Genomic DNA, 23,783 nt, shown 5'->3' on the forward strand with positions numbered 1-23,783 from the left:
GGCTGCAGGGCAGAAGCTATGTCATCTCCTACCTCCTTCTTCAGGCATAAAGCAAGGGGGTTAAACTAAGTAAGTTACAGAGTCCCTTCCGGAAATAACTGTATTTACTTTGGATGCAGTTCTAAGACTTTTATCCAGCTTGCTCTGCAGTTCTGCCAACTGCTGTAATAACAGCTTTAATTCTTTTCTTAACTATTTCCATCAATTTCACCAACAACTACCTCTCAAACATTCAAGGTCCCATTAAGCTCACTTGGCCCAGACATTGTTAAAGATCAAATAAAATAAAGCTAGTAAGGAACAAAATTTAAGGCATTTTTTTTTTTTTATTTCAGCCAAGGAATGATGCATGCTACAGATTAATCTTTACTTTTGCCCACTTGGTTTTTCAAAGAATACCACCATTTTAACCCCCAATGAACATGGCACTTGTTTCTTTCTTCCCCTTCTAATTTATTCCAGATTTTCAAGTGTTTTCTTCAGTAATGATGCCTTCTCCTGCAGCTCAGGTCTGCTGTCTGTCTCCATAGTAGCTAAAGACTCAATTAGGAGCATTCTGCACTCAGATGTCAAACTTTCCCACTGTTTAGATTCTGAATGGAAAAAGAAGAAAAATAGAATCCTTATAGAACAAACAAGCAAAAAACCTAAAACTAGTCTTTCTGCTTTTCTTCCAAATCGCCTATCCCCCAAATAAATATAAAGCAACCCCTGATAACAGTTCAGGATAGAATATGTTCAGTAGTTGTCTTAATGCATGTCAGGGAGTTTCATCCTCTGCCCCCAGTACTGCTGGAACAAAGAGAATCTAGGGATGCTGAAGCCCAGTGGGAGGGAGGAGGTATCAGGGCAAAGGACACATTAACAAAAAAGCCATTTAACACACAAAAAACCCTCTTTATAAAATATGCTCAGTAAAAAAACCTCTAATAAATTTCATAATTGCCAAGTCAGTCTGAAAAAACTTTATTACTCCTTTCTTTAAAGCACCAGAGATCTATACACATATTGAAAATTCTAGAAACCCAGAAAGTATACCAGGTCCTAAACCCTATTTATGAGGTTCTGCCACTTTCTAGTGATAAGGTTTTAAGCAAGTTGCTTTGCTGGTTACCCTCCTTTTCCTCTAGAATACATTCGTACATATCATGGAACCTTAAGAGGGGTGCTTTAATTGCTAAACAGAGAGAGAGAGAAGTAGAAATAGCAAATATATGAGACTCTACAGAAAGCAGCTGCATCTTCTCCATTCTTAACCTATAGGCTTAGAATAATTAAAAAAGGAGAGAGAGAGAAAAAGTAGCCTCTGTTTGAAATACCTCATTGGAGAAAATGAGAGCAGTTTTCTTTTATCATTAGAAGAAATCTGCTTCTTGATAAAAGATTTGGGGGAAAAAAAAAAAAAAGCCCAGGAAAAAAAAAGTAAGACTAAGCAAACACTGTCAAATTTGATGGGTTGGGTGATAAGTGTTAAAATGTTTTCCCAACCCCACTCTTTAATTGTGTCACTCTGTTTCTTGACATGGGTACCGTGAACCCCATTCTGCTCCTGTCAGCCACGGACTGGAAGTCCCCCAGATTACATCAGGAGTCATGGTGAAGACAAAACTTTTTTATTTCAATATAACTGCAGCTTCAAAATACATTAAAAGTATGTAAAATGAAAGAGTACCAAATTTAAACACTGAATAAAATTTAAAGGTTTTAGCTTTATAGAGCTCACTCACATGTTCATGTACTAATTTATATTTTAGAGTATACACTTACTAAAAACAAAAACATGAAAAAATTTCTAAAATATATGCCATAAAGTATCCTGGCTTCCTGGTCCTCCTCCAGTCAGAAGAATCAAGAACTCACCTTCAAAATGTGATATATATATATATATATATACATATATATGTGTGTGTGTGTATATATATAATGGAATACTATGCAGCCATCAAAAAAAGAACTTTTGCCATCTGCAATGACGTGGATGGAACTAGAGGGTATTATGCTAAGCGAAATAAGTCAATCAGAGAAAGACAGTTATCATATGATCTCTCTGATATGAGGAATTTGAGGCAGGGGGCCGTGGGGGGAAGGGAGGGAAAAATGAAACAAGAGGGTACCGGGGAGGGAGACAAACCATAAGAGACTCTTAATATCAGGAAACAAACTGAGGATTGCAGGGGAGGGTGGCTGGGTGACTGACATTGAGGAGGGGATGTGCTATGGTGAGTGCTGTGACTTGTGTAAGCCTGATGGTTCACAGACCTGTACCCCTGGGGCAAATGACACATTATATGTTAATTTAAAAAAAAAAAAGAACTCACCTTCAAGTTTTTTAAGCAGTAATTCTATCACAGATAAAGCTTCTGTTCTCACAGATGAATAGGTCTTATTTTCTAAGAAGAAAATCAGATATTCACATTATTTGCTTTATGCGCCTTACAAACAGAACCTCCAAGATTAAGTTAGTGTTACTGGAAGAAAGAAATTCAGAAATTACAAATTCAGGGAAAGATACACCTGTTCTTAAGTAAGTTTCACTCTGCTAATTATCATCATATACTTGAAATGTGTTACCTGTCCATAGTCCTTACTTGAAAAACTGTCAGCCCAATATACCAATCACCACAATACAAATAGCAATATTTAAAGGACCATTTTAGAGGAGAGAAATCAAAGGACACTATCTCAAACACAGAGTTGTCATCACATGAGACCTCAGAAAGTTCTTAGGTTTGTAGGACTTCCTCATTTTATCAGGGAACAGTACACAACCCCGAGGGCTGAGGGCAATCAGGGACAGCTGGCTGAGACCCTGAAAAGACTAGAGCCTTAGCGGACGGTTTTTCATTCAAAGGCTGGTACCTCCAAGAGCTGCAACTGAAATAGGCTTCTGTGGTGTCTATTCTAGTGCAGGGTGAGACTGTCTATGGAAAAAATTAATACACAGCTAAACCTGAGGTAAGGAAAGCACAGGGTGAGCTTATAACATCTTTTTATGCTACCAAGTATAGAGGTGCCTAGAAGGATGACAGTGACCTGCCAGTAAGACATAGGAATCAGCTTAAAGGAGCTTCCACTGGCCAAATCTGGAACAATTAGAGCAAAAAAAGTAATTAAGGAAAATAATTAATTATAAACCAGTGGAGGAGGGGAGAAAATCCACGAATCAGTACTATTAACAGATAAATGAAGAGGCAGGGAGAGGTGGGATCTCGTTTACAAGAGGGTGCCGACTGCCAGATGGTAGACAGCAAGAAAGCACCAGAGCTGGAAAAATCATGTTCGCGAAAACTGGTTCAGGGAAGAACCACGGACGCACGCAGAGTCTCAAGAGGGTGTTCTGAAGAAGAGCAGTGTGGCCGCACAGTCTCGGTCACCTCTCTGCTGGCTAGACGGTGCAGAAGGGGAGCACAGCCACGCAGGGCAGATGAACACGCTGTGCCTCCTGAAGTGAGAGGGCAAGCCTCACTTTCGGAGTATCCGAACCGGGAACTCAGAACCTGGATCCAATCGTGAGGAAACACCAAACAAACCCCAAATAAGAAACATTCTAGTTTTTAAAAGGCGGGAGGAGGGGGGGCAGAGACTTTTGTTCAAAACTGTCAATGTCACGTGATAAAAAGGAAGGCTGAGGAAGTATCCTAGACTCAAGGAAACTAAAAAGACACGACAGCTAAATTCAACAAATAATCCTGGACTCCTGACTGAAGGGGAGGGGGAAAAAGTCTGTAAAAGAACACGGTCCAACCGACTGAACCTAAAGTACGAATGCTACGAATCTGGCTAAGGCCACTGCGCCGGCGTCCTACGCCCAATGGCCGGTCACTGTACCGAGACGGCACAGAGCAGGCGCACTGAAGAGCTCAGGAGCCAAAGCGCAAGACGTCAGCAACATGCCATGAGATGGTTCCAGAAAAGAGTACGTACAGAGAAGTACAAATGATGAAGTAACTGGGACAGAACAGTAACAGGTGACTTTGGGTAAAGGATATACAGGCATTACATGTACGATAACTGCAGCTTTTCTGTAAGTTTGAAATTATTTCCAAATAAAAGTCAAAACAAAACAACCTGTCACAAACATCTTCCCAACATCCTGAATTACAGTTCCAGAATAATACAGCACAGCATGCGGCCACAGGTCAGGTACACGAAGGAGTTCAGCAGCTGCTCCACAAACCTAGCTCCGAGCACCAGGGAGGGAACATCTGAAGCTTCACTCCTCGAGCTTTAAAATTAGGACTCATTACCGCCAGCTCACTACACTCACCTAAAGAATATGTGATTGATTTACAAGTTTCAAGGAGAATTTCAGCCAAAGCCTCAGGATCTGCATGTTCTTCTTCCAGAAGCATTAATCTGTACAAATCAGAAAGCAAGATACAAATTGCTAGTTATGAAGAAACATTCTAGAACCTTTGTGCCACAAGTAATTTCTACCTGCATATATCACTTTAAAATGTCACTGCAGCTTTTCAGTTTTAAGATAAAAGAATTCCACTCATTTGCTATAAAACGGTAAGGGGGCGGGGGAGACAAAGAACTGAACTACGAAACGAAATTACCCCTGAAAAAAGGCATTCATGGACTGTAGGACTCCAAGCTGCACTTTCCACGTGCTCAGTTTTAGCCGTTCACACATCAGCTTGCACAGCTCCTGACGGTAACAACCTGGGGAGAGCAGGGCAGAGAGCGTGCAGGAACAAGAGACAGAGCAAATGAGGGACACAGAGACATTAGAGCAGAAAAGAATAGAGGGACAGAGAAAGCAGTAGGAGAGAGGAAAAAAATAAAATAACAAATGCCTGTCATAAAAGCCATGAAATGTCAAAAAAACTACAGCATGATTTGGTGCCCAATTCTCAAATTTCCCTGGCCAGGAACACCCACCCACACCACCACCTGCCCCGAGGGTCCTATGTAACTGTTAACTCTCCTAGGAACAAACACAGAATCTAAACCACATCACCTTTTCCTGTAAGATACCCCAAGTGACAGCCAGAGAAAGCAGAACTCTGGAGGCAGGGAACTCAACTCGGGACATAAGCTTCTGTACCTGGTTGGCTCCTTAAGAGACATCTTATTCCAAACATGTTATGCCAACTGCCCTTGTGATAATTACATAATTAGTATTACGCTAACTGATGAGAAAGGAGTATAAAACTCAACAAAGTAGTTATTTTTTAAATGCTGTAAAATTTAGTATGGTTCATAAATGATGCATGGTGGTAAAAATCTAGAAGAATGTTGCACTTGATTTGTTTCATAAGAAACCATAAGTTCTTTTTCCACTATAAAGAAACAGAAACCGGAAATTGAAGATGGGCCTAAGAAGCCAGTGTGGAACAGTTCCGTTCTCAAAGGCCTTGGCCCTCCCCTCAATAACTAGCAAATGAATGTACATTCCTATGCTTTCTACGAAAATGAACTGCTTTGTTTTGAGATGTGTGTCACCTTTTTATAGAATTCCCTACTTCAACTTTTCTACCTATCAAGCAAAAGTTAGGAGTCCTAACAGTGTCAATAACGTGGACTCCTGCTGCAGTCCTCAACGTAATGCCAAGAAATAAGCCACTTAACAAATCTCTGTCTTTTGGAAAATCCTTCCAATACACGGCAAATATGCTTACGTTGGGTCTCCACATTTCGGGGCCAGGCTTTGCCCAGGCTCTCAAAGGCTCCCAGCAGACACTCCAGCTGCAGCTCCTTCTCCTTCTCATTCTCATCTTCATTTTTGCTTGTCCGAACGCCAGTGCTTTCAGGCGAGTGCTAGGGTACATCGAAGCAAAGGAAAGCAAAACTTATTTTCCATCAAAGTTACAGGGGTACTGCAAAACAATCAGGGTACCAGAGGAGACGTCAGCCAATAATTAATTGCTAAATTCTCTACAACGGGTCTTCCTATTTGTAAAAAGAATGTGTTACAGAAATACTACACCTAATAAATTTGGAAAATCCTTTAAAGGACTCTGTTAGGAAAGGTGAAAAAAATCCTGTATACGTAAGATTTTAAACATAACATAAAAAAGCTTGCATTGGGGCGCCTGGGTGGCTCTGTGGGTTAAAGCCTCTGCCTTCAGCTCAGGTCACGGTCCCAGGGTCCTGGGATCGAGCCCCTCATCGGGCTCTCTGCTCAGCAGGGAGCCTGCTTCCTCCTCTCTTTCTCTGCCTGCCTCTCCTCCTACTTGTGATTCTGTCTGTCAAATGAATACATAAAATCTTTAAAAAAAGAAAAAAAAAAAGCTTGCACTGGAATCATGGGATTAAAGATGCAAGAACTCGGTAATTATCTCAATCCAAACTCCTCCTTAATAAGAAAGGGAAACACGCCGAGAAGTGACTCATCCAGCTAGCTCATGATACAGTCCATTGAAAACCCAAGTCTCCCAAATCCATGTACTATCATTATGTAACAGAAATTATTTAAACAGCCTTGCTATACAAAGAAACCTGCAGATTAGTAGCAACACAAGAAATAAAAACGCTATTTAAAATATTTTGTGTTTCACACACAAAAAAATGATAAGCCCTAACTTTTTTTTTCTCTGAACCACTGCCCAACCTTTACAAATGAGTACTTCATTTTCCAAATGAAACCAAAGTCTTCTTGACCAAAGTCCCTCAGTATATGGCAGAGACAAGTAACAGTGGTCCACTGCGCTCCCTGTACTCGCAGAGTGAGTGAAGCCTGGGGTGGCTTCTGCACATACTTAAAAGGCAGAGCATGTCACCACTAGGTCACCACTAGGTCAGAGACTGTACATTCACCCCAACACTTACTCCTGGAAGTCACTGTCCCCACAACCTGAGTTTCCCGGACTGCAGGTTGAAACCCCTGTAACAAACCCATTTTTCTGCTTTGCTTAAGAAGGACGACCCTCTCTTCCCTCTTCCCGTGGAAGCAAAGAGACGCCTAGACGACTGCCTTCCTTGGCCTCCCGTGCAGCAGAGCTGCAACTAGCTGCCTAAGGACTGGCCGATGAAACAGAAGTGCACGTGCCATGGAGCAATGTCCGAGAGCTGTCCTTGAGAGAGAACAGACGTGCCGAATTCAACCCTTCATCCTTTCTTCATCTTCTACGCCATTACCCGCCCGGAAGGTGGTGACACCATGGACCACGATGACGGTGGCCACACTCCAAGGAAGGCGAAGCTGGAAGCTGGTGAAGAATCAACTATTGAGCCAAAACCTCAACTATTCCGTGACAGACAAAACTCTACCTTGTTTGAGGCCGTGATACTTTGGGATTTCCTGCTATTTGTAGCCACACTAACCCTAATAAAATAAGTGAAGAGGATGCCAGGAAAATCTTCCTTCCTTTTCTTTCTTTTTACATTTTAGTTTTCAAGTCTAAACTAGACCTGAGGGATACAGGCGAGCTTACCTTCTTGATGAGAGGTATGACAATATCAGAAAACTCCTGGAATCTGTCTTCTTTGGTGGCCTTCAAGACATCCGCCGCACAGCTAATTGCTACGATCTTGTATTTCAGATTCTCTTTGCAACACTCCTTCAGAACAGCCTGGAGAATCTCATTTGTGCTGGGCTGATTGGGCACAGGCTTTTCCAGCTCTGCACTACAGGGGCCACACAAAAGCATCAGACAGTTAGTAAAGACTTCAGCTTTGGGGTTCAGTTTAAGAAACAGCATCTTCACCGAAAGAACATTTACCTGCAAGCTGTCACCACACAGGCAATGGCTTTCAACAGCTCTTCCTAAAGGGTTGAAAGATGAGGGAACACTGTTAAGCACACAGGTGTCATTCACCTTCTATGTACTATGACTACGTTACCTCAGGAATACTTAATAACTATGATGACCAAAATGAGCCAGAGTCATCTTCTCTTCAATGCACTTGACTATTTAACAAGCACACCATAGGTTTTTACTCCAAATCATAAGAGAAGATAACTGTCTTCATCTCCATTTCATAAAGCCTGGAGACCTGACTTGCCCAAGGTCAAGAGGCGGACGTGTCAGTCATGGGATTCTGATCCCCAGTCCAACACTTCTTCTCCAGTACAGCGCTGGCCACTGCTGACTGTGACAACATCAAGGAGATTGGGATGTGCTGCCACAGTCTCATCTTCCCCACTGAGTGTTCAGTGTAAGTATCCCATATCACCCCTGTGTACAACGTGACTAGTTCACAGGCCTCAAGGAGGGGCACGCTCAGACCCAAGTTTAGACACAGCTTGCCTTGCTACTCAATTTCACGTGTGCCCCAAGCCTGATCTGTTCATGAGGCCAACAGGGACAAAATGGCAACCAAGTGATTTCAGACCCCTCTTGGAAAGCTGAACATGATAAATAAAAATCAGCCCCCAGCACTACTGAATTCAAAAATACGTGGGTTACACTTTGACAAAATAGCATAATCAGACAAAGTTTACCCAAAGCTTCCCATTGACTAGGAAATCTGGTTCACGAAAACAATCTATCTGACATCCCACAAAACCAGATTCTAATTTTTATAGAAAATGAAAGACGAAGTCATAATCCTTTAAGGATACCTTAAATTTAACTGGGCATGAATGGTTCCTTTACCTTTCCTGCCCATGTTCTTCCAGCTAGGCCTTGCAGTAATGCGGTCAGTATCATTCCCAGATATGGAGGTACTAGGGAGCTGGTTTGTTTTGCAATGGATGCCATGGCAATTGCACCCTGGGCTTTCATTTTCCATGACTGAGACTGCAAAGCCTTCTGGGTAATGGTAATCAACTCCTGCAGGTATAACCGAATGCCACCAAAGGAACCTAGGTTATGAAAAGCAAAATTAAAGCAACTTTTAAGTGACAAAAAGGATTAACTGGGTTTTTTTTAATCTGAAAAAAAGTCAATGACCATCAGTCTAAAAGCAGTAATTCTCAACCGCTAGATCCCACCACTCTCTGAAAGAAACAGAGAGTCGTGTTGTGATGCATCTTTACAACAGTAGGACTTTATGAACTTGAATATGCCCACAGGAGAGTGTCATGCAAGTGATCGTCATCCATTTACACATGTGAAGGTGAAGTACAGAATTAAGGAGCACCACTCTAAAATAACACTCTAAGCCAACAGAAAATCACCAGTCACTCCCAACTCAAATCGGTAAAGCTCTACGTCACTTGAGCAGAAGTTCTGTTCTCTCACATGGACAGCACTGAGGGAGGAGAGGGACGAGCTTAGGGTCCCCCTTAAGAAGGCAGCGATTTCAACAGGCTTAAAACCAGACAGGACACACACTGTTAAGGTCCTGGGGAAGTAACTACAGGAGTTTAGAAATGAAAATGAGGAGTCAGAACTCCAGCTGTAGTTCTTAAGAAACAGGATGAACTCACAGGCACTGATTACTAACCAGGTACATTCTCCTGCCACACCTCCGTCCATAAGTCACACTCTTCTTTCTCGGAGTTCTCCTCCTCAGCGATCTCATGCATGCCCAGAAATGCCAAAGGCAGCACTTCTCTAGCATGGTTCTTCAGCACATCGGGGCTGTAGCGTCCAATAGCATGGACGGTCAACGCACAAGAGGTCTTATAGATGGGTTCTGAAGACGAGCACAAACACACTCATCTTTCTACTTCCTGTTGTTAGGGTAACTGACATAGATCCTTGCTCAGCTGGTACCACAGCCAAACAAATGAGTAACATCAATCAAATGTTCCCAGCAGAGCACATAATATCACAGATGGCAAGACCTGATTTGTGTTGTTTTACTAGACTGTTAACATCTAAATTAAAAAAGAACAGAGGGGAGCGCCTGGATGGCTCAGTCAGTTAACAGTCTGATTCTTGATTTCAGCTCAGGTCATGATCTCAGGGTGGTGAGATGGAGCCCCACCCCTCCTCTGGCTCCCAGCCCAGCTGGGAGTCTGTTTCTGCCCCCTTCCTCTGTCTCCTGACTCATGAGCATACTTTCTCTCGCTCTCTCTAAAACAAATAACTCCTCAGTAAATAAAATAAAATAAAAATACCAGAGAAGGAAAAAAGATACCTTCTTTCTCCATGTACCAGCCATTAAGCTTCTGCAGGAGTTTCTCAGTGCTGCTATCCCGTGAGGTCTGAAAAAGAAAACAATCCCCATTTATTTCTTTATAATTATCAAAGTATAAATAAGTAAATAAGAACTTCAACTCACCCGAACTAAATGGCCCATGGCAAACGCACAAGATTTCTGAATTACACTGTTCCGATCTGTCAGGCCACTAAGCAAAGCACTCATGAGTTTACCTGTCAGAAACAGTGAAGAAAAATCTGATATTTGGTTGACCAAATGTTCTGCTCTGTTCCCAGGACCAAAACAAACTTAACCCTGTGATAAGTATCTGATTTATTCCCTACTAGTTTAGAACTCTTGTATGTTACGTGTGTACCATCCACTTGCTTCCTTTTGCCCGATACAAAATTAAACATTAATCTGCCTCTAGAATATTGTGGGGAAGTTGCAAAAATGAGAGCTAGATACATAAAGTTCGTTAGCGCCATCAAGGAGCCAATCCAAGAAGAGAAAAATGCTGACGTAAAATTAGGTATAAACGGTAAACAAACCCTACAAAATGGTTGATACTCTTATCTCCTTATAACCAATAAGAATTAATCTAATACTTATAAAACAGTGAACACTCACTAAACTTGCTAAACTTGATCATAGCTGCACCTCTTGCAAACAAAGAAACAAACGTAGAAGGGGGAGTTTAAAGGGAGAAAAACCATATAGAAGATCACAAGCCTGTCTGAATGATATTTAACTTTTTTAAAAAACCTTGTCACACAAGACATGGCCATACCAAAGTATGAGCACACACGGTTTTGACAAACTCACCTGAGTAAGGTGTTAGGTCCTGGGGACACTGAGTAGTTAATGACACAATGACACTGGCACAGCCTCCCTACAGGGTTACAAAGGCAAAGGTCTAAATGTGATGGTCACAACGTTCTGTCTCTCAAACCCTGTGTCTTAGGTGTCAGTGATTTAAAGATGAGAAATAGATGAAGCCTAACAGGGCCTGCATGACTCAATCTGGAAACTGGAAGGTCCTCATTTTAAATTAGCAAGGCGAAGATTTTTCTTCCAGCAGGAAGACGTGTGCTCTCACACACACTACGAGGAAGAAAGAAAACTAATACAATCTTTTGGGAGGGTCACACAGGTCAACTTGGCCATCCTTGTTCTAACAGCTCCAGTTCTAAAAATTTAACCAAAGGAAACAGCCTCAGATGTGTCCAAAGACATTCATCACAGTGCTCTGTTTAATATTAAAACAGCTGGAAACAAATCCAATGTTCCCTGATGGACTGAAATAAATGATGCTACAGCCACGTGAGAGAGTACCTACCCCTCTGGCCATGAAAAAGAGGCCGCTGTAGCAGACACGTGCACAGAAAAGACACTGGAGGAAAACACTATGGACTATTAACAGCAATTACCTCTGAGTGCTAAGCTTCAGGCGGTCTTTAACCTCCTCCTGATCTAAAATGCTAAGATGTTAAAACACAAGCAAGTACTAACTTTGTCAGAGAAAAACTGTGAGTTGGTCTTTCAAGTGCGGGGACAGGGTCTGATCCTTGAAAGATCTTGGAGAGGAAGACAATTTTCTAGCCAAATACCTACTGGCCCCTGTGAAAATGCCCATCACCACCTAAAACCACCATCCTGCCCTGATACCAAACAAGCATTTCCACTAATGACTGATCATGGCGGGGACCCCGAGGGCATGTACATGGCAACCAGGGAACAGAAAGGATCCCGCTAAGAGTCACACACTATTTACTGAATAAGTCACATGTTTTCTATTCTGGTGAGTTACATATTTTAAGTTATTAGTGCAACCAGAGAAACAAAATGGTTAATGTATTTTATTAAGTTCTACAGAGAAATATGAATTTCAAACATGATGGCTGTTATATTTTTGTGGCCCCAACTAATGAAGATGCAAGTTCCTCTTGTGAAAAATACACTTACTTACCTTCGTGCCAAGACCCACACCACTTCTGATCAATTCACATAATCTAGGAACGAGCTCACCCAGCACCGACACATCAAGATACTGCAGGCACTTTGGGAAAAAAATAAACATAAAGTCAACCTTAGAAAATGATGAAGTCACTACTGCATCATCAATTAAAAGCTGCTGTGTCAAATATGTACCCACTGGACTTGACATGAAGTTGAAAAACTGCCAGTTCATTTTGCACTGATTTCAGCATAAAAACCACCATTGTACTACAAACAGAAAAACCATTCATTGGTGGTTCAACATTAAAACAAAACAAAAACTGGGGCACCTGGGTGGCTCTGTCGGTGAAGTGTCCTACTCCTGATTTCGGCTCCAGTCATGATCTCAGGATCGTGAGACTGACCCCAAGCCCAGCCCCACGCTCAGTATGGAGTCCGCGTGTTCTTCTCCCTCCCCTTCCGCCCCTCCCCCAGCTCACAGGCTCTATCAAATAAACAAAAATCATGAAAAACTCTGACTTACTAAAGGAGAAAATAAATTAGGGTTCCCCAAGAAAGGATTTCTCTGGGCCTACTGTTCCACCTTACCAATTCATGTTTAGTGTAAAACACAGAACTAAACGGACTTTCAGCAGGCCTGCCTGACCAAACCATCTTATTAAAGTCAACTTCTTAGCCAAATTTGCCACACTGTGTTTTTAAAAATGCAGTGACATATATTCTATTATTAATGAGCATATCCAAAAGGTGTTTGCTAACCATTCCTATTTATTTAAGATTCCCTTTACCCTCAATAATCCAACAAACACGTAACATCCTTAGACCAAATTTTGGTAATGGGCCCCCAGTAAGCACTAAAAGTATCTTCTTCTCTTGTCCATGCTTGCGATCTATTAACAATAAAATTTCCAAGAGCTCACAAGTTGTCAACTAACCACTCCAGGGTATGTACGCACAGCAGAGCTGGTTCTAGACTTTAGTGACCCCTAGTTGTTCCAGACTCCAGTATCTTTAGAATTAGAACCTCAGTGCCAAGCAGCTCCTTTGTGCAAATCCCTTCTAACAACTTAAAGCATTTCAACATTGCTCAGTTCTCTTTCCCTATCTTTTATGCTCCCTACCTTCACTGGACGCCTCCAGCTTACACCTTCCTCAGTCCTCTCAAAGACCATGCTCAGGCAGAGACAACTATTTGAACCTTTCTAAATAGGCAGGCCAAAAGAGATGAAGATTTCTAGAGGAACCTTTTAATATATTTAACATACTGTTCACAAATCTGGACTAACAGGTTCTAGTATCTGGAAAATGATTTATTCCATTTAATAATCTAGAAGAAGAAGAAAAGAACTAGAACTATACTAAGAAAAAAACTAGGTCAATAGTTGTTTGACTCTTCCCTTAAATCTCTACTTCACTTAATGGGCCATGAAGACTGAAAAATTACACTCTGAGGTAAGCAAATACACAAACTTCCGTACTACACTGGGCACTGACCATGTTGATTGTTTCCATCATGGGAGAGGATCTGGCAGCACTGAGTCGGGCACTATCCATCGCAGCCTGAGGACACAAATTCAAGTCACTCACCATATTCAATCAGTTAAGAAGAACCCACACACCCCCCATAAAAGGGCTTTATTTCCAGAGGAAATTTTAAAAAATAATATATAGGTAAAGCAAACTCAAATTTAAGTCCAACAACTCTAATTTCTTTTGAGCTAGATTCAACAATTACCTATGGAGACAGCATCCCACTGAAGGTGAGAAATTCAGACCACAGTTAGAAATTAACACAGTGTGGTTCTGAGCAACTCATTGGCCTCCCTGAGCCTCAGTTCTCTATCCACTAAATATGCGAATAGGCTAAATACATTTCTAAATAAATAGGCTAAATAAATTCAAATACAATTTAAAAATTGTATCTAACTCTGAGAAACAAACTGAGGGTTTTGGAGGGGAGGGGGGTGGGGGGATGGGTGAGTCTGGTGATGGGTATAAGGTGGGCACGTATTGCATGGAGCACTGGCTGTGGTGCATAAACAATGAATCTTGGAACACTGAAAAAATAAAACTAAATTAAAAAAAATTATCTAACCAATAAAAAATGTTATATGTTTTTATGTTTTTCTGCTTTAACTTTGTACAGGCTCTCCATATCTACGACAGTATCTCAGTCTAATGATGACCCTGCAGGAGAAGTTAACTGTCAATGAGGAAAGGAAGGGGTACAGAAGTGACAGGCCTAAGGTTGCAAAGTTTGGGCTAGACTCTGTTTCCTGATTCTCAGCACTAGTAAACATGCTGTGGGAACCCAGACAGGATGAGTCCACTGCTGAAAAGCAAAGAATGATGAATGGAGAAGAAACTGCAACATGAGAGGCAAAGGGAAAGAGGGCCGGCTATTAGAATAATTTAGCCAAGGTCAAAAACCAAATAGCAAACTGAGAGAAAGCACTGGCAGTCTACACGACAGAGGTGTGATAGTCCTAACAACAGAGACCAAAGTAAAAACATCAACAAGTACAAAACCGGGCATGGAGTAGAAACACAATTCACAGAATGTAAGTGACCAACACAATACAATCAGATAATGGACAGCCCTGGTAATAGGAAGGTGTTAATTAGAATAATGAGATTCTTGCCTATCAGACTTATGTTATCCAATGTTGGCAAAGGTGTGGAAGAGACAGAACAGGAACAACCTTCAATGCTGCATAATCTCTCTGACCAAAATGTGACATCACCTCACTGTAGAATACTAGGCATGCACTAAAAAGAATGGAAGAGCTCTATGTACAGATATGATATATTGTCAGTAACAGAAGCAAGTGCAGAACAACATTCACAGTCAATTTTAAATTAGTGTGTTTGTTTGGGTTCGTACCCAAAAGGATTCTGGGTTTGTGCAAAGGAATTTCAAAACAGACCCAGGAGACTAATGACAGTGGGTACCTTGCAGGGGATAGGGGGCTCCTAAGGGGTTACTTTCTCCCTTTCTGCATTACTTTTTCCACAGTATATGTTTCATCTACAATTTTTTTTTTAAAACTTTGATCAGGGGTGCCTGGGTGGCTCAGTGGGTTAAAGCCTCTGCCTTCTGCTCAGGTCATGATCTCAGGGTCCTGGGATCGAGCCCCGCTTCGGGCTCTCTGCTCAGTGGTGAGCCTGCTTCTTCCTCTCTCCCTCTCTGCCTGCCTCTCTGCCTACTTGTGATCTCTGTCAAATAAATAAATAAATAAAATCTTAAAAAAAAAAAAATCTTTGATCCGTCGAGGCAACTACAGTATCTCTGAAAAGCAGAATAATTTTGGACCATGCCAAAGTCTAGATACAAATCCTCTTTACTTGTAAGACAAGAGTGGTCCACAGAAGGACTCCAAAGGTGGAAAACCAACCCCTAAAAACATAAACATGTACAAAAAACTGTGTTAAATAAATGGAAATGCATTTTTTGAATGGAAGTGTTAGTTTTCATCCAATTCACAAAACGGTATGAGCCCTCCTCATGCTCCCTTCTACCTCCCAAACACACACTGCATGTAGTCACAGGTGTCGAGCTATTTCAAGAGTGGTGGAAGTATCACTCAAATCATGACAGATGTCTAAGGTCGCTGAAAAGATTGTTCAGATGGAACTCAGTACCTTAGCAAGGCTTTTCCTCCTTGAGACTCACCAATATGACTGTGCTATCAACTCACCTTTTCTTGGTCTGTAGCCCGGAGGCTCAAATAATTGAGAACTTGGGGTTCCAGTACACTTAAGGATTCCAACAGAGCTGGGATGAGTTTTGGTGCATGTGGTTTCAACATGGCTCCCGCACTTTTGCTAATCTTCACAAGGGTGTTAATGCTACAGACACACAGAATACAATTCCTAAGTCCTTTTGACAAAAATCAGAAGCTCTACAAATCTAGTCATGAGGACATTCTGTAGTTTATTGTATTCAAGAACACATTAACATGGCTCCCGTGTCTGCTCTTAGCACTGTTTTTCTCTTTACTTTATATTATAGTAATTTTCAAGCATATGTGAAAGAAGAGAGAATCATAAATGAAATTCTACTTATTCTCTACCCAGTTCAGGCATCTGCAACTTCAGACCAATTTTGTTTCATTTATACCTCTTCCATACACACAAGCACACTTCCCCGCTCCATATCATATTACCTTGAAGTATCCCCCTAACTAAATTTTACTGTGTCTAGAAAATATTAGTAATTTTTTTCATATAATTTGATATCCAAATTTCTCTGTTTCACAAATATCTTTAAGAGTCGGTTTGTTGGGGCGCCCGGGTGGCTCAGTGGGTTGAGCCTCTGCCTTTGGCTCGGGTCATGATCTCAGGGTCCTGGGATCGAGCCCCGCATCGGGCTCTCTGCTTAGCAGGGAGCCTGCTTCCTCCTCTCTCTGCCTGCCTCTCTGCCTACTTGTGATCTCTCTCTGTCAAATAAATAAATAAAATCTTTAAAAAAAAAAAAAAAAAAAAAAGAGTCGGTTTGTTGGGAGGCACCTGGGCAGCTCAGTCAGTGAAACAACTGTTCAACTCAAGATTTTGGCTCAGGTGATGATCTCAGGGCTGTGAGATTGAGCCCTGCATTGAGCTCCATGCGGGTCTTAAAGTCTGCTTAAGATTCTCTCTCTTTCCCTCCCTCCTACCCTCTCGTACCCCCCAACCTCTCTCACTCGGAAAATACATAAAATGCAAAAACAAATAAACAAACAAACAAACAAGTTGGTTTGTTGGAATCAGATCCAGAGTCCACCCACATATTGCAATTTATTGCATTTTTAAAATCCTTTTTAATCGTCCCTCCTCTTTTTCCTTATAACTTATTTGTCCTTACTAACTGTATTTCAATGGTGTCATTTAAAATAATCCTCTGTCCCTTGTACAGATCTTCAGGCTAAATCAGGTTCAGGTACAAATTTTTTTTTTCAACCATGAATCTTTTGTAGGTAGAGGTGTACATGTCCTATTCCATCATATTAAGATGCATATGTCTGCTTGTCTTTTTCTGTGCTCTTTAAGAGTGGTCAGTGAATTCAAGTTTGGTTCTCCTGCCCATCCATTTAAAGTTTCCAACAACCTTTGACCAGTAGATTTAGGAGCCATTAATGATCACTACCCCAGATTATTTTGAGGAGGTCAGTGAAACAGTAATATCTTATCATTCCTTTGCCTTTATTATGTGAATTCTTTGGAGGAAAAAAAAAAAAACAACTTTGGGGAGCCTGGGTGGCTCAGTCAGTTGAACGACTAGCTCTGTTTTGGCTCAGGTCTTGATCTCAGGGTCCTAGGAGCCAGCCCTGTGTTGGACTCCACACTGAGCTAGGAGTCTGCTTCAGGATTCTCTCTCTCTCTCTGCCCCTTCCCCTGCTCACACACACAGTCGCTCTCTCTAAAATAATTAGTTTTTAAAAAAAAACCTTCCCTTATCAACTATTTTATTAGTGGCAGTAATAAATAGTTACAATCAGTATGAAATACTGTTGGTATTATTAATTTGATCTAATTTTAAGAGTGAAATAAAATGACAGATAAAATTCCTAAATAAGGGGCGCCTGGGTGGCTCAGTCAGTTAAGCGACTGCCTACAGCTCAGTTCATGATCCTGGAGTTCCGGGATCTAGTCCCGCATCGGGCTCCCAGCTTCACAGGCACTCTGCTTCTCTCTCTGATCTTCTACCCTCTCATGCTCTCTCTTACTTGCTCTCTCTCTCAAACAAATAAAATCTTTAAAAACAAATTCCTAAATAAGGCTCTAGTTTTTTTTTTTTTTAAAGATTTTATTTTATTTATTTGACAGAGAGAGAGAGAGATCACAAGTAGACAGAGAGGCAGGCAGAGCAGAGAGCCCGATGCAGGGCTGGATCCCAGGACCCTGGGATCATGACCTAAGCCAAAGGCAGAGGCTTTAGCCCACTGAGCCACCCAGGTGCTCCAAGGCTCTAGTGTAAAAGAAAAAAAAAAAAAAAAAAAAAAAAAAAGACTAGAATCTTTCACTGTTGAAATTTATCAAACAGCCATAATATGTCTAAACATGTGAGTGTATTTTTTTAGTATTTCATTGTTGCAACTGGTAGTTTATTTTAAACCTAGTTATCTATGAAATATTACTAAATGGTATAACCAATAAGCAACCTCCCAAGGACCTGGGGCATAACAGAAAGATGTGCTTGCTGAGGGCAGATGCTGACGGCAACACAATAACACACCTTACACAAGGTCAAAGCAGAACAGCAGCATGTTGGTCTAAAGCAAGGCTCCCATGAGAATGTTTGTTTCTCAGAAAATGTTCTGCCTCAGAAATTTTCACAAATGCTCTTGGGTCACCTCAATGTATTCTCCTCAGCTGATTTTCTCCATACTTTGAAGAATCTAACACTCAGAGAAACGCTATTTCTGTTGAATGGCTAGAAACTAAGTAAATCCATTCACTTTATCAGCAGATAAAGCGCACACCTGAGAGCTCGGACTTCTGTCACAGGACTCATCATTCCTTTGTCCAGAAGGCAAGGCAGAAGGACAGCAATGGTTCTCTGGCCAGCTGCTCCTTTGGCGGGGTCACACATTTTCACACAAACCTTACATATACAGAGCACAGAAATTAGTGAAGCTGACCTCTTACCCAATAAAGCACTCATCTAACAAAATACTATTTCCCACAGCCATAGAAAAGAATAAGTGAATCAAGTTTCCATGACACTTCCGAGAGAAACAGAAAAGTCCCCTGTCTGCCAACACCTAACAAGGAGTTGGGCAATGCCTTCCACTCTCTAAGCTTTGGTCTTGTCATTTGTGAGATGGGAAATAGTTGAAAAAGAAGTAAGAAAATTTGTAAGAAAGCACTTCGCAGAAGGCTTAAGGTATTATCATCAAGAACTTTGGGTGGCAGCATAACACAGTGGTCAGGAATACAAATCGGGAATAAGAAACACCTTGATTCAAACCCGGTTTTTACTGCTTACTAAGGATGTAATCCATGACAGGCCCAGACAGCTAGAACGTAGACATCCCAGAAATACCATAAAATCAAATTCAAGTAAGAAACTAGTTTCAAAAAGCTTGCCAGCCTCATAAACATGCAAGGCAGCTGAACACAAAACCATAGCAGTAACAAGAGAGGAGGTAGCTGTGGGCTGGATCTAAATGAGTAATGTGTTCTTCAGCATCAAGTGCAAGTCATACCTTATGTAAAGGCCCACAGAAGCTGACCATATAAAGAGACCAGACATATTCTATGCTAAAAACCCTAGTATTCTAGTATAAAGGCACCTAGCTTGTCATTCACTGTGCGAACGCTGAACGATAGCATGAAGCTGATTACTTCATGTCACTGCAACTCAATGTCAATTTATATGACAAAAAATAAGTCATTGTCACCCTGGTCACAGACTGCCCTGCCCCACTTCACTCCCAAAGTTAGATAAGAGTTTTCACCTTGCTCAGAGTTTTCAAAGCTAGTTCTGCAGCTTTCCGTACGGATTCCTAAAAATGGGGAAAAGTATGGCATGAGACACATTAGTTTCATTCCCGCCCACCCCACAATGTGTATTTAACGGCCTATGCCTCTACACAAATTAGTGAAAAATCCTACTTTCAATACCAGGTAGAAAATAGTGCTTCATTAGGCTCCCTCCCCATCAAGGAACATATTATAATGGCCATGTACTTTTTTTATGTATGACCTATTCTCACCTCTCAAAAATATGGCTATAAAGTGTAACAGTTTAGGGGCACCTGGGTGGCACAGTTAAGTGCCCAACTCTTGGTTTCGACTCAGGTCAGGATCTCAGGGTTGGGAGACTGAGCCCCACATGGGGGCTCTGCACTCAGCACAGAGTCTACTTGGGACTCTCTCTCCCTCTCACTGTGCCCCTCCCCAACACTCATCTCTCTCTTTATCTCAAAAAGTAAATCTTTTTTTAAAAAAGTATAACAGTTTAGAAACTAAATGTATTATAATGCAAACATATAAACATCTATGTAAGTATTCTAAAAGACTTCTAAAAATCTCTAATGAATAAAGTAAAAGGAAAAGGAAAAGGAAAGTGCTTAATTCTAATGGTGAGATATCAAAATATCTAAAATTGAGATTGCCCAGGAAAAATTCAAAGGAATTGGTCATGTTATATGGGAATAACTGATCCAATTTATAAAACTGATCAAAGAGAGGGTGTCTGGATTATTTCCAAACCGTTATCTGTCCTAATCAATAACATGATGAAATCTCTATTGAAAGAAAGGCTATAGCCACCTTTAAAAAAAAAAAAAAAGGCAATTCAATTTAGATCTAAGGATACCCAACCTTGCAACATCACAGACACATCACGACTCAAACTTTGGAAGGAAACTGTAGTCTCTTAAAATTGTCTGGAAAGTGAATTTTGAATTACCCAATGTACATATTTTGACAATCACAGTTACTAATCAAAGTTATTCTATGAATAAATGTAGACTTATTTCTGTAATACCTTGATATCATCTTGTACCCGAAAAAGAGTTTCCCAAATTTCTGGAAGTTTATCAATGATGTCATCTAGAGGTCTTCCTCTCAATAAATCATTCAGAGCTAAACAGCTGAAAATAAACAATTTCGTTTTCAAGTTTATGATCAAGAAAGCTCCATCTTTACAATGAAACATTCATACCAAAGAGGAATATGGATTCTGCCTGTATTTCCAGTTCTTACCCTCCACTCCTAGACAGCAACGCCTATTCTCTCCTTGGTGCCTCAAACACCCCATATGCATGTGGCACTGACTTTCATCAGATGTCTGCATCTCACAACTACAATACAGCCTCTTTGAGAGGATACATATTTTTTATTTACCAGTATACCCTACGTAGCACATGTGGGGTATATAACAGGCACTGAATAAATTATATAAATATATAAGTAAATGACACCCTACAAAGTTATGACAGAATATATCTGAATATCTACTAATTTAACAAGTGATCTTCTTTAATGTCATGCTTATATAAACTAAGACAATTTAGAAAACCATCAACTAGAGTTGGGGTTTTTTTTTTACAGTTTTAAATAGTTAAGTAGAGCAAACTCTCTAACCCAACCAAAAATATGCTTTTCAGTACCACTAATTTATTCATTTTGCATACAGTATAAAGCTTGGAAATTTGGGGGGCGGTTAAAATCAGTTATATTTGACTAGTCTTCTATTTCCAAAAATGGTACCTGGATTCTCGAACTCGCCACATATTGCTGGTAAGGTTCTTGACCAAATCTTGAAGAATTTCCTTCAGATATTTATCCACCTAATGAAAGAAAAAGGATAATATTTAAAATGTGAAATTCATCAACAGTCAAGATGTTAATCTCTCAACCATACTGACCATGTCTCTGTAGGTAATGCCTAAGTGTCTCCGGGCATCTCAGCCCACAAGTCTCTCCCCACTCTGCTTGCTGACAGCTGCCAGAATGATGATTCTAAAGCGCAAACTTGATTCTCTTGTCTTCCTCAGGACACGAGAATAAAATCCAACCACCCATGCATGGATACAAAGCCCTCTGATCCAGCTCCGATCTAGCTCCAAAGGTATCATGTACTATCACACCCTTATTCCTTGATACATACTACCTCTCCCTGCAATCCCCTACCCTCTCTTGCTCACCTGGCTAATTCCTACTTGTCCTTCAAGATTTAAATCAGGTGTCGCCTCACGGAGAAGACTGGCCTGCTCTCCTCTGTTCCCACAGCACCTTCTTAAGCATGTAGTATCAGACCGTATATAACTACACTGCTCCATCACACCGAGACCCCAAGGACAAGGAGAGTGTCTGACTTGTCTTCATATCCCTGGTAATGTGTACAGTGTACAGCACATAAAGAAGTATTATGACTGCTCAGAACGAAAGGCGAGTTGAATTTTTTAAGCCTGTTTTGTCTGGATATACACTTAACAAATTTGGTAATAACAACTACCTGAGGAAGGCTCAGGGTTGTTTTTTGGGTTTTTTTGTGTTTTTTTTAGATTATCTTTATTTATTTGAGAGAGAAAGCAGGAGCAGAGAGAGCAGCAGAGAGAGCAGCAGAGGGAGAGGGAGAAGCAGGCCTCCTGCCGAGCAGGGAGCCCAACTCGGAGCCTGATGCCAGGACGCCAGGATCATGACCCGAGCCGGAGGCAGATGTCCAAGTGACTGAGCCACCCAGGTGCCCCTAGGCTCAGTTTTTAAACTGATCCAAAGGACCTTGAAACTCAAGACTTGGGGCACCTGGGTGGCTCAGTGGGTTAAAGCCTCTGCCTTTGGCTCAGGTCATGAAAACAGGGTCCTGGGATCAAGACCCGCATCAGGCACTCTGCTCAGTGGGGAGCCTGTTTCCCTCTCTTTCTCTGCCTGCCTCTCTCCCTACTTGTGATCTCTGCTAAATAAATAAATTTTTTAAATCTTAAAAAAAAAAAAAAGAAAGAAAAAAACTCAAGCCTTGGGAGCACCTGGATGGCTCAGTCAGTCAAGTGTCTGACTTTGCTGTGGTCATGGTCTCAGGTTCCTGGGATCCAGCCACCATGGGCTCCACACTCAGGAGAGAGTCTGTTTCTCCCTCTGCCCCCACCTCTCCTCTGCCCCTCCCCCTACTTGTGTGCATGCTCTCTCTGAAAATATAAATAAATAAAATCTTTTTAAAAAAGGGGAAACATACACAATGGAATACTATGCAGCCATCAAAAGAAATGAAATCTTGCCATTTGCAATGATGTGGATGGAACTAAAGGGTATCATGCTTAGCGAAATAAGTCAATCGGAGAAAGACAACTATCATATGATCTCCCTGATATGAGGGAGAGGAGATGCAACATGGGGGGTTAAGGGGGTAGGAGAAGAATAAATGAAACAAGATGGGATTGGGAAGGAGACAAACCATAAGTGACTCTTAATCTCACAAAACAAACTGAGAGTTGATGGGGGGAGAGGGGTTGGGAGAGGGGCGGTGGGATTATGGACATTGGGCAGGGTATGTGCTATGGTGAGTGCTGTGAAGTGTGTAAACCTGGCAATTCACAGACCTGTACCCCTAGGGATAAAAATATATGTTTATTAAAAAAAATTTACTATATTTAAAAATAAAAAAAAATTTTAAAAAGGGGATAAAAAAACCTAAGGCTTTTCCACTTTTTACTCATACAGGTAGGAAAGGTTTTGTTATCCTCACTTATCTGTAAGAAAAGCAAGACAGAGAAATAAATGACTCACCTAAGATTTAACAGACTGCCGTCTTCCTATGTCCAGCTTTCTACACACTCTCCACAGTGGTCTCATCCACACTACCTCATCTCTATATTGACAAAAACCAATCTCATCTATGTCCTTTCACTCATAAGGAGAGGATACGCCTATCTCAAGAGCCTCAGCCTGTGCACCAGACTCAGATCTGCACAGCTAAGTGGCTTAGTAGATCCTGACTGACCCAACGGTACCAAATACTCTCCTGGGGCCTTCAAAGCTGAACCTTCAAGTGCCCATCACCCTGACCAGGAGCACACTCCACCTGACACCAAACTGAAGAAGAGGAAGAGCCACATCAGGAGCAGGGATGCAAAGATAAGGTACGGATCATGGAGTTTATTTAAAGTCAACTCCGAAGCCACTAAAGAATTTTAACCCAAAATGGCACAATCCCATTTTTTTTTAAATCACTTTTACTGCCAATTAAATAAAGGAAGGCAAAGAAAAGAGAAAGATGACACCCTATTCTCCAGGAATGAATTAGGGAAAGAAGAGCGTGGGTTGAAGGGATACTTTGGCAGCAGAATCAACAGAATTTGCTCCTGGAAATAACTGAAAGTAGGGGCACAACGGACAAAAATCAAGAGGATACCAAG

At 41.2% G+C, this 23,783-nt stretch overlaps 1 protein-coding gene across 4 annotated transcripts in view; it reads right to left on the reverse strand.

Annotated features, from left to right (window-relative positions):
* Positions 1-306: 306 nt before the first annotated feature.
* Positions 307-23,783, reverse strand: part of ECPAS (Ecm29 proteasome adaptor and scaffold) — a 63,986-nt gene continuing 40,509 nt past the window's right edge. For 3 of the 4 annotated variants that reach the window (XM_032860846.1, XM_032860847.1, XM_032860848.1), the window contains 19 exons: positions 21,139-21,218; positions 20,414-20,519; positions 19,380-19,427; positions 18,402-18,523; positions 15,639-15,789; positions 13,435-13,500; positions 11,951-12,040; positions 10,807-10,873; positions 10,123-10,214; positions 9,979-10,045; positions 9,340-9,531; positions 8,547-8,755; positions 7,671-7,714; positions 7,383-7,575; positions 5,628-5,766; positions 4,563-4,668; positions 4,268-4,356; positions 2,319-2,390; positions 454-593 (listed from right to left, as the gene is read on the reverse strand). In XM_032860846.1, the coding sequence (XP_032716737.1) occupies positions 454-593; positions 2,319-2,390; positions 4,268-4,356; positions 4,563-4,668; positions 5,628-5,766; positions 7,383-7,575; positions 7,671-7,714; positions 8,547-8,755; positions 9,340-9,531; positions 9,979-10,045; positions 10,123-10,214; positions 10,807-10,873; positions 11,951-12,040; positions 13,435-13,500; positions 15,639-15,789; positions 18,402-18,523; positions 19,380-19,427; positions 20,414-20,519; positions 21,139-21,218 (2,073 nt within the window). Of the gene's footprint in view, positions 594-2,318; positions 2,391-4,267; positions 4,357-4,562; positions 4,669-5,627; positions 5,767-7,382; positions 7,576-7,670; positions 7,715-8,546; positions 8,756-9,339; positions 9,532-9,978; positions 10,046-10,122; positions 10,215-10,806; positions 10,874-11,950; positions 12,041-13,434; positions 13,501-15,638; positions 15,790-18,401; positions 18,524-19,379; positions 19,428-20,413; positions 20,520-21,138; positions 21,219-23,783 lie in introns of all 4 variants that reach the window. The other variant, XM_032860845.1, reaches the window with a different exon arrangement.

This window comes from Lontra canadensis, unplaced genomic scaffold, assembly GCF_010015895.1.
Source record: "Lontra canadensis isolate GAN:19392208 unplaced genomic scaffold, GSC_riverotter_1.0 scaffold19, whole genome shotgun sequence".
Classification (NCBI taxonomy): domain Eukaryota; kingdom Metazoa; phylum Chordata; class Mammalia; order Carnivora; family Mustelidae; genus Lontra; species Lontra canadensis.